Raw genomic sequence first — 11,617 nt, forward strand, 5'->3', positions numbered from 1 at the left:
GTTGTCCTATGGGCTTTGGTCGAAATATAGGGAATAGGGTCCCATTAGGAACGCACGTCTTTCCATCATGCCCCTCACTCGGCCCAGCCGTCCAAACCCCCAGACACTCGACCCTCCATTCCCAGGTTGTTAGGCATCATTAGGAGCTGTCAAAACACCCAGCCAGGAACCCGACAGGCTCAATGTCTCTTTCTCTCTCGGTCTCTCTCTCTCTGTCTCTGTCTCTGCCTCTCTCTCTGTCTCTCTCCTTGCGTGAGTGGATCGGTTTTCCCATCAAGAGTGACCGTGCCATGGTGGGTGCAACTCGATGGAAAACACCCTCCATACCGTGGACATCATCTCCTGCGTGGATGTCTGGCTATGTCAGTGGCATGCCATCCAGTTGACTCTGCCCTGTACCTAATCAATGCAACTCCTGACCACCCACTCTCACTGGATCAGCTGGGCTCCTCGTTAAGAACCCTGAAATACTCAACTTATCTTTTAGACTACTATGTTGATTTTTGCTGAGCGTTTCCGATCACCCCTACTGCTTTAGATTGCTGCCGATCAGACCTTACTGCACACATGACATTCTGTTCTTCCAGGAAGGAACGAGAGAATGACTGGCATCACAATCAGATATTGGTATGTCAAAAGGCAGACTATGATTTTCCATCTGGGCTTCAGCCTTCACTTCACCATTCTGGCACCATTAGAGCTGTTGGATCACTCCTCCTGCCTCATCTCTTCTTCATTTGAATCTCAGAGTCAGTCTGTAAACACGTGCAGAGACCCAGATAGTCAAGATGTTACCCGCCCATTTCTCTCTGTCTCTCTCTCTCTCGGTCTGTCTCTCTCTGTCTGTCTCTCTCTCTCTCGGTCTGTCTCTCTCTGTGTCTCTCTCTGTCTGTCTCTCTCTATCTCTGTCTGTCTCGCAATAGACTCTTAATACCTTTGGCTTGGTGCACAACAAATAAATACAAAATGTATTTTGAGACGAGCTTTTGTTAATTTCAACTATTTAGTCAATGAAAGTCGTACATAATGACACTGAAGCCGTTTAAAACGAGATATGAGGATGTTCCCTTTGTTGTCTGTTTACATTAGCGTGTGACAATCAAGTCGTTGGTAACGACACTGAGATTAATGGAGCATTAGATTAAATTATGGGAGGCAGGCGGGACACATGTTAGTGTTTTACAGATCGAGCCGTGTGCTTTAAAACCCATGCATCTTTCATTTGATGGATTGGCTGTGGGTTTGGAGCTCTGTGAGGAAGATGGATTGTTCTAGAATGTTCTAGAGTGTAAAACATGAGGAAACGTCTGGGCCGTTCTGGTTTGGTGATGCTATTGGATTTGATCACTTGTACATGTATTTTTTGTAACTGGCAATAGAAAGTGGATGGAGTGTTTGCTTCCATGGTGGTAGAGCACGCGCCCTCCTCTCTTTTACCCGAAGCCTGTTAGATTTGGAACTTGTAACAGTATAGAGATTTCAGATCTATAGTTTCAGTTTTGACTAATTCCTTCTAACCAGTACCCCAACCTATTAAGTTTCATATTTTCTTCTAATTGTAACTTCATCTGATTGGGTGATTATGTGGCTGGTTGAGTGTTTGATGGAAAGCCAGACTCACCACATGTCAGCTGTAGAGGTCAAGGTCACTTCTCTCTGTGTGTGTTATGATGTGATCAGATCTAGCTCATGCCAGTCTGGAGAGTGATCCACACACAGCCTCAGATCACCCTACATCACAGAAACTACATTCCCATATAGATCTCAAGGCTCACTGAAAGCGTTCCCTATCATCGGTAATCTTAAACGCCTAGAATGGTTTCAGGCCTCTTGAACACTCTTTCCCATCTTGTTTGTATAATATCTAGTTGCTTCCTCTCCCCAAAGCGTGTTCCGAGTTCCGTGCGTCAGTGCTCCGTCCGTGCGGCATTACGAGAGCTGGAGGTGAGGTGGTGATTGTGCGCATTGTTGCCTGTCCCTGTGCGGTGCTCCAGGCGACCTCGCTCTGGGGGTTTCCCAGGCCACTTACGGAGATGAGAGGTGACATCTGAAAGTGATGTTTTCCTGGCGGGATAATTTCAGAAGAAAACACTAAACATTCTCGGAGGGAGAGAGGGAGAGAGGGAGAGAGGGAGAGAGGGAGAGACGATAACTGTCATTGTATACACACACACCTCAGGACAGAAATAGCAACCCGCAGAGCATACGAATACATGCTGACTCTGGATTCAGACTCAACACACAAACAGCTGAAATGCTGAGGTTGGTCTGCTCAATAGGTTTTCTCAGAGAGTGTGTAATGACTATCTAACATTAAGAGCCTGTGGATGAGGAGGAGGCGGGTAAGAAAAATGAACTGGAAGCCGTCTTTCCCAGGACAGACTCCAACACAGACTATCTGGCAGCTCCGACTCCTCCCTGGAATTATCATGATAATGACCTGCAATTTTCCCTTTTCTCATAAGACCTGTTAATTGCACTCCCAGGTCAAGAGCAGGGTTAAGGAAATAAAAGAGGACCTTTTAGCCAGAGATTCTCTGCGTAGGTTTTTATTAGTTGTAATCACAAGTGATTTAATAAAACAGGTGGAGAGGATGGAGGGTGGCAGCTAACACACACACACACACACACACACACACACACACACACACACAGGAGCAGTTACTGTGGCATTAACTACTAGAAGTAGAAAAATCGTTGAACATATAAGCTTTTCTTTATTTCACTGACAGTAAGATCTTTCATCTGCTGAGTACCACTCTAAGAAGTCACAAATGATCTCCTGCTCTGTATTATAATATAGGAGTACCACAGTGAATGATCTCCTGCTCTGTATTATAATGTAGGAGTACCACAGTGAATGATCTCCTGCTCTGTATTATAATGTAGGAGTACCACAGTGAATGATCTCCTGCTCTGTATTATAATGTAGGAGTACCACAGTGAATGATCTCCTGCTCTGTATTATAATGTAGGAGTACCACAGTGAATGATCTCCTGCTCTGTATTATAATGTAGGAGTACCACAGTGAATGATCTACTGCTCTGTATTATAATGTAGGAGTACCACAGTGAATGATCTCCTGCTCTGTATTATAATATAGGAGTACCACAGTGAATGATCTCCTGCTCTGTATTATAATGTAGGAGTACCACAGTGAATGATCTCCTGCTCTGTATTATAATGTAGGAGTACCACAGTGAATGATCTACTGCTCTGTATTATAATGTAGGAGTACCACAGTGAATGATCTCCTGCTCTGTATTATAATGTAGGAGTACCACAGTGAATGATCTCCTGCTCTGTATTATAATGTAGGAGTACCACAGTGAATGATCTCCTGCTCTGTATTATAATGTAGGAGTACCACAGTGAATGATCTCCTGCTCTGTATTATAATGTAGGAGTACCACAGTGAATGATCTCCTGCTCTGTATTATAATGTAGGAGTACCACAGTGAATGATCTACTGCTCTGTATTATAATGTAGGAGTACCACAGTGAATGATCTCCTGCTCTGTATTATAATGTAGGAGTACCACAGTGAATGATCTCCTGCTCTGTATTATAATGTAGGAGTACCACAGTGAATGATCTACTGCTCTGTATTATAATGTAGGAGTACCACAGTGAATGATCTCCTGCTCTGTATTATAATGTAGGAGTACCACAGTGAATGATCTCCTGCTCTGTATTATAATGTAGGAGTACCACAGTGAATGATCTCCTGCTCTGTATTATAATGTAGGAGTACCACAGTGAATGATCTCCTGCTCTGTATTATAATGTAGGAGTACCACAGTGAATGATCTCCTGCTCTGTATTATAATGTAGGAGTACCACAGTGAATGATCTACTGCTCTGTATTATAATGTAGGAGTACCACAGTGAATTACGAACTTAATTTCTCAATCATGACCACATACATTCATTACTATATTACCTGAGTATCACTTTACTTTCTTTCATTCATTCCGTTTTTCAGACGATGCTTTGTATTTTCTCTCTGGGATTAAGTATGCAAGGCCTCATAAATGCTCAGTTGGCTCTGTTTCTGAATGGTCCTATATGTAATGGGGGTGATATGCCATCCGTCTGACGTAAGGCTGAATGACACACTTTTAGAGATATGATTGGAGGTAATTGCGTTTTAATGTCCAGGAGGCCTTGTTTCCATTGTGATTCTATTTTCCACAGTCAACATCTGGTGAGAGCAAAATGCTAGCATGTGGTTTCCACTACATGTGTATTTATATCCTAAATACTTCAGTCAACATGGTGGCAGGTAGCGGACTTGCCGAGCCAAAGTGAGAGTTTATTGTCGCCGTTACAATTTGCTGTTAAGTGACATCATGTCAAAACACGTTCTCGCCCACTGGCCCGACCACTCACATTTGTTTTTTCTTGTCTCGTTCAATTTGCAGGGAAAAATAATATTTGTTGAATGCCACAGGCTCAGACAATGTTATGAGTGGTCGTTACGGACTGAGGGATGTGTGTGTGAAATGGAGACGCCTGCTTGTTTTTGCTGGCAGGTTGAGGGGGGGGGGGGGTAAGAGGATCCCCTCTGGCTCTCCACTATGACCAGGCCACACACACCCAGACTCCTGAAGCCCCAGCCACACCACCAGTCCTGTAGTTCCAGCCAGTGCCCCACTCCCAGCTCTAGCTACCAGACCGCTGAAGAACCAGCCAGCCAGCAGATCCTTTGGCCCTGGCCCCAGCCCTTATTCCCAATCCCCAATCGTATACCCTAGATGCCCTGAAGCCCCAGCCAGGCAGGGTTAGGGCTGGGTAAGATGACTTCTGTCCTCTGTTTCTCCACCATGGCCAGGCTAGACACCCAGCCTCTAACCCCAGCCAGAGCCACCAGCCCCAGTGTGCTGTGCTGAGGTCTGAAGCCTCTCCTGTTGCTTCTCCTACTGCTGCTATAACTGTCCAGGCCCACCAGCACCTATACTTAATCTCCAATAATTATTTACCCCAGCCCCCTGAAGGCCCAGCCAGCCATCCAGCCCTATAGGCCCTATGTCTGCAGTAACTGTCCTGGCCCCTACCTCACTCTATCTGCCCTGGGCCACAGCCACCAGCCCCCTGAAACCTAAGCCAGCCAGTAGGCTCTGGTCCTGACTGACGTGTGTTGAGCAGAGGGCTGAGGTCTCTCCTACTGCAGCAGTAACTGTCCTGGCCCCTGCCCCACTCTATCGTGGCTCCAGCGCACGTTGAAAGGCCCTGGAAGATATCGCTTGACTCTCGTTCGCTCTCAGAAATGCACGCTCGCCTCCTATATAGCGTGAGGCAATCCAGATTGTCCCCTAGCCCCCCAAGCCCCTCTCTCTTTCCTCTTTCTCAAAGTTGAGTGAATATGTAAAGTGTGAGCCATTTGTCATCACGTACTTAATACGGCAACCCTGTCTCGCTCTGCATGTGTTTTTTATACGTTCACAGAGACTCGGAGAGAGAATATAACTAACAGTCTGATATGGATGAATATTTCTCCAATTCTCATCACACCGCGGAGATTAAGCTATTGAGTTTTGGCCGGGCCTACAATAACGATCAGAAACATTTATGTGTTCAAAATATAGTAATAGTGGTCGGAGCAGAGGTTCCCATATGGAGCTGATCAGGGGGAGAGGAGAGCAGAGGCTGAGGATCACCTTACTTACTGATGAGTAATTGACCGCCGAGCCCAAACCTAAAAGCCCTGCTGATTCCACCAGGACGATTCCACATCGCTAACTTCTCCAACATATAATTTTTCAGAGGGAGGGAGGCTCGCTCACTTCCTATAAGTAATGCCTATTTTTAGACTTCCACCCCGAGTCGGAAGACTCTTAGGGAGGCGAGGGGCGAAAAGCGAAACAAAATACACACAAAAAGAGACACTTCCTTATGTTTCCCTCCTCTTGGGCTAACTAAGCTATCTATTTCGTGAGAATGACGAGGTTTAGCCAGTCACTTGATGGTTAAGTGGTGGCCCCTCTACTTACTAGTGTAGCTCATTCATCAGGCTTTGTGATTGTCCAACATCAATCATAACCCTTAAGTCCTCCTGCCTGTCTTGGTGTGTCCCAAATGGCACCCTACTCCCTATATAGTGCACTACATTTGACCAGAGGCCATAGGGTCCTGGTTGAAGGTAGTGCACTATATAGGGAATAGGGTGCCATTTGGGATGCAGCCTAGGCCTATGTCTGTCTGACTGTTAGTCAGTCTTTGGCTGGCCTGCGTTCAGGTAACCCCCGGGCACCACCGTTTCCCTGGCTCTAGTTAAACTCTCCTTGGCTCGTCCGCAACTGGAGTCTCCCAAATGGCTTCCATGTGCCAGCGAGTGCTGATGGGTCTGTGTTAACGAACAGAGCAGCCATCCTCAAGTTAGCAGCTTCAGGAGAGGCCCCATGCCGGCTAGTGCTAGTGAATCTTTCCCAACTGTATGTGTTTGTGTGTGTGCGCTTGTATGCACCCATCCCAGTGTTTGAAGCCAGAGCTTCTTTTGGTTCAGGGCTGTTTATGTATTTGCTCATTAGGAGCTATGCATCAGTGCTGTCGATGAGAATTAACCACAGGGCATCAGCAGAACAGGGGAGGTATGGTTAAGGTCACCATTGGGTTACAACAATTATCCCAAAACTCCTCTGTACCATGGAGGGGCCTCTACCTCTCTTAGTACTTCCAAAGCAGGTCAGGTCTTTTAGCTAGCTCACAGAAAAGCGCCATTTGGCCCGGGAGAAGAGGGAATGAAGTGTACCAGCCTCTCCATGTGGTGCACAGCTCGTTGAGGCCCTGAAACGATGTAGCGAGGACGTGTGGACTGCCGTGGGAGACGGGAAATTTGAGGGGTGGGAGGTAAGTAGGGAGGACGTGTGGACTGCCGTGGGAGAGGGGGAGGGGTGGGATGTAAGGAGAGGAGACGTGTGGACTGCCATGGGAGAGGGGGAGGGGTGGGAGGTGAGGAAGGAGGTGTGGACTGCTGTGGGGGAGGGGTGGGAGGTAAGGAGGGAGGACGTGTGGACTGCTGTGGGAGAGGTGGGAGGTAAGGAGGGGGGACGTGTGGACTGCCGTGGGAGAGGTGGGAGGTAAGGAGGGAGGACGTGTGGACTGCTGTGGGAGAGGTGGGAGGTAAGGAGGGGGGACGTGTGGACTGCCGTGGGAGGTAAGGAGGGAGGACGTGTGGACTGCCGGGTGGGAGGTAAGGAGAGGAGACGTGTGGACTGCCATGGGAGAGGGGGAGAGGTGGGAGGTAAGGAGGGGGGACGTGTGGACTGCCGTGGGAGAGGGGGAGGGGTGGGATGTAAGGAGAGGAGACGTGTGGACTGCTGTGGGAGGGGGGAGAGGGGTGGGAGGTAAGGAGGGAGGACGCGTGGATTGCCGTGGGAGAGGGGGAGGGGTGGGAGGTAAGGAGGAAGGACGTGTGGACTGCCGTGGGAGGGGTGGGAGGTGAGGAGGAAGGACGTGTGGACTGCCGTGGGAGAGGGGGAGGGGTGGGAGGTATGGAGGGAGGACTGGACTGCCGTGGGAGGGGTGGGAGGTATGGAGGGAGGACGTGTGGACTGCCGTGGGAGAGGGAAAAGGTGGTCATTAACTCTCAAACGATCAGAGAGAGTACTATACGTGAAGTGCTCATTAGTTCAACAGCTCGGTGTTAGTTGATGTGAACAAGTCGTCACTAATGTCTCCCTCCTGGAGAGGACCTGTCCCCCAGTCTCACCCTCCATTCTCTCTGTCTTTCTAAATTTCACTCTCTTACTTTCTCTCTCCCTCCCTCCCTCACCCCCCCCCCCCCCCCCCCCCCCACCCACTTTCTCTCTTTTTATCTCTCCCTCTTTCTTACTCTCTCTCCCTCTTTCCCTCTCTCCCCTCACCCTCTTTCCTCCTCTCCTAATGGGCCTCACCCTGCTGGCTCCTGTTGGGTGGTTGCTTGGCTGTCTAACCCCCCTCCAGTAGTCAGTCTGATGACTTGGCTGAAGACTGCACTACTCTTATCAAGTAGAGCTCGTTTTCCTACCGTGTCTCAGCTGAGTTCACAATGAGGTGATCCAGGAATCATATCCATTCCTCCCTCCGTCTCCATCTCTCTCTCTCTCCCTCCCTCTTGGCGTAGCTCTAGCCTGGATAGGGATCGGCCCGTCACGACAGCAGGGTAGTGGGTCAATTTCCAGTTCTAGAATTACTCTTCTAGACTGGTCTGACTTCCAGCCGACATATGATTAGGGAAGGAGTGGTAATGACAAAGAACAGATGAAGCTTATTCACTTCTTTCTTCATTTACCCTTCAGCCAGCCACGAGCCTTCCTCCCTCCTTATCGATGAAACCTAATAAAACAACCATCACAGTCCTGGCCCCCAGCCGACAACACACTGACAAAAACATCCATCACAGTCCTGGCCACCAGCCGACAACACACTGACAAAAACATCCATCACAGTCCTGGCCCCCAGCCAACAACACACTGACAAAAACATCCATCACAGTCCTGGCCCCCAGCCAACAACACACTGACAAAAACATCCATCACAGTCCTGGCCCCCAGCCAACAACACACTGACAAAAACATCCATCACAGTCCTGGCCCCCAGCCAACAACACACTGACAAAAACATCCATCACCGTCCTGGCCCCCAGCCAACAACACACTGACAAAAACATCCATCACAGTCCTGGCCCCCAGCCGACAACACACTGACAAAAACATCCCAACTGGATGAAAAGCAGAGAGCTGCAACCCTCCGCCCCCTACGGTCTGGACACTGCTCTGGGAGATAACACAGACCTGTATATCTCTCTCTCTGTCTCTCCCTCTGTTTTGCCTTCTCTCTCCATCTCTCATTCTCTCTCTGCCCTCTTTGTCTGGTGCCCCCTCCCTCCCTCCTCATGTCTCCCTCCCTCTCCTATTGCATCACGTTTCAGCTGTTTATAGTCTCAGTAAGGGGTTAGCTTTGACCTTGACACCAGGGTTTGACAGTGTTCTGCCCTCTCCACCCCTCCTCTGATTTTCTCCTACCAAAACCTCTCTGGTTACCATAATTGGACAAACTATTTGATTAAATGGAAAAGCTGTGAAGATCTCTGGCCCGAGGAGCGTCTTATCCCCATGTTAAAGGAAGGGCCTCTGCTCTTTCGATCAGGCCCAGCAGCCATCTCGTCTTCTTACCTCAACGTCATACAGAGGAAAGAACCTCTAGGAAAGTATTATTGGGGGAGAAAACCATTTAGGAGTGAACAGCTTGAGAAAACGGTGAGGGTGACGTGGTAGAAACCAGTGATCTCTCTGCGCTTCTTGTCAGCCATGATTGTTGGACCTGTGGAGGTACTATATTTAGGTAGGTCGCCCAAGAACAATGAAACGGAAAGACGTTTGGTTGGCCACCGCCTCGTCATTGACGTAGGCTAGTTGTCTCTGAGTGCCCCTGGCTAGGCCCTCGTGGCAGTTGGTTAGAACAACATGGCAGTTGGTTAGACAGTTAGACAGTTTGAAACGAAGCACAGTCCACACCGTGGAGAAAAAGGAGCCTCTTCTTTCACAGAAACAATAACAGTAATGAAGATGATGTGAATAACAGTTTGAGACGAGAGGAGCGAGGGATGATGCCTTTCTAGTTCTTAACTATGTGCCTAGACTACACGTCTACGGAGCCGTTACCCGTCTGGCTCGGACCGGTTGGATAGGCGATGGCTGGCAGTGATGACACTCCATGCTGTGGTCGGATTCGAAAAAGGTTTCGCCATCTCTCGTCTCGCTGTGTGCCAGCGTCCGTCCACCATCCAGCACTCTGCCGATAAGTTGCTTGTGGAAGGGCGGGGCGGGTTGGCTGTTGGCACACCCTGGACCCATTGTCTCTGGCTGGCTGAAGAGAAGAGAAGCCCTGGTAAACGCATTACTGGCTGCACTGAAACCTCATCCCTTCTATCCTCTATATCCTGTCTGTATGTCTCTCCCCCTGCCCTCTGTGTCCTGGTCTCAGCTATGGGGCAGTAAAGACGACAGTGAAAACACAGGGTAGAGAGAGAGAGAGAGAGAGAGAGAGGCGAGGGAGACAGTGTCTGGATGTCTGCTGCTGCTACAGGGCTGAAGGTTAACTATCTGCTAGGGCCTCACTTTTCTTTCAGTCAGGGGCCGGTCCAGACAGATTTAGTCCCGGGATGGATGTCTATGCCCGGAAAGGTTTGGACTGAAAATGCCCAGCTGTACTGTACAGCCTGTGCTATGGCGTTCATGTCAACCAGTAGGGGGATTCAACCCAGTGGTTGATTGAAGTGGGGTTTGGATTGGAAATCATAGAGAGCTGTAGCAGGTTGGAAGAGATGGTTGACCAGAAAATGTCTGTTGGACGTTCATGATGGTATTTCTGGATATTGGTACACGTGTAACACCATATGATGCCCTACCGGGTGGCACAGTGGTCTAAGGCACTGCATCGCAGGGCTAGCTGTGCCACTGGAGACTCTGGGTTTGAGTCCAGGCTCTGTCACAGCCGGCCGCGACTGGGAGACCCATGGGCACAATTGGCCCAGCGTCGTCCGGGTTAAGGGAGGGTTTGGCCGGCAGGGATGTCCTTGTCCCATCGTGCTTTAGCGACACCTGTGGCGAGCCAGGCACAGTGCACGCTGACACGGTCGCCAGGTGTACGGTGTTTTCTCCGACACATTGGTGCGGCTGGCTTCCGGGTTGGGCATTGTGTCAAGAAGCAGTGCGGCTTGGTTGGGTCGTGTTTCGGAGGACGCACGGCTCTCGACCTTCGCCTCTCCCGAGTCCGTACGGGAGTTGCAGCGATGAGACAGTTGGATACCACGAAATTGGGGAGAAAAAGAAAATATAAAAAGAATAACAACAAAAAGGAAACCTTCATATGATACTTCATCTTTTGACCTGTTCCTTGTGTGTTTGTGATGCAGGGAGCCACAATAAAGCGTGATGAGCACACAGGAGCCATCCTTATCGCCAGGATCATGAGAGGTGGAGCAGCAGACAGAAGTGGTAAGTTATATTTCTCTCCCCCCACCCTCTCTCTCTCCACCCACTCACTCTCTCTCTCCACTCACCCACTCTCTCTCTCTCTCCACTCACCCACTCTCTCTCTCTCTCCACTCAACCACTCTCTCTCTCTCTCCACCCACCCACTCTCTCTCTCCACCCACACACTCTCTCTCCACTCAGCCACTCTCTCTCTCTCTCTCCACCCACTCTCTCCACCCACCCACCCTCTCTCTCGCTCCACCCACTGTCGCTGTTTGTCTGTCTCTGTCTGTCGTCCCCCCTGTACTCAGTGTATAATGTAAAGTGTAGTCATGCCCTGTTGTAAAGGGCATTGCTGCATACGGGCCCAAAAATCACTAATACCAGCATGAAGAAGAGCCACACACTGCTGGAAAGCAGAGAACAACCCCCCCAAGCTGTGTGTTACTAAAGCAATACAACCTCACACATTCATTATACTATAAACTGAGGAGTGTTTCTGTCTGTAATAAAGCCCTTTTGTAGGGAAAAACTTATTCTGATTGGCTATGCCTGGCTCCCAAGTAGGTGGGCCTATGCGCTCCCAGGCCCACCCATGACTGCGCCCTGCCCAGTCATGTGAAATCCATAGATTAAGGCCTAATGAATTTATTTCAAT

At 49.3% G+C, this 11,617-nt stretch overlaps 1 protein-coding gene across 1 annotated transcript in view; it reads left to right on the forward strand.

Annotated features, from left to right (window-relative positions):
* The window catches only part of LOC120027661 (MAGUK p55 subfamily member 7-like), a 160,843-nt gene extending 149,285 nt beyond the window's left edge, over positions 1-11,558 (forward strand). The window contains exons 9-10 of the mRNA XM_038972655.1: positions 10,899-10,980; positions 11,527-11,558. Coding sequence (XP_038828583.1) covers positions 10,899-10,980; positions 11,527-11,558 — 114 coding nt within the window. The remainder of the gene's footprint in view (positions 1-10,898; positions 10,981-11,526) is intronic.
* The last annotated feature ends 59 nt before the right edge of the window (positions 11,559-11,617 follow it).

This window comes from Salvelinus namaycush, chromosome 33 (assembly GCF_016432855.1).
Source record: "Salvelinus namaycush isolate Seneca chromosome 33, SaNama_1.0, whole genome shotgun sequence".
Lineage (NCBI taxonomy): Eukaryota > Metazoa > Chordata > Actinopteri > Salmoniformes > Salmonidae > Salvelinus > Salvelinus namaycush.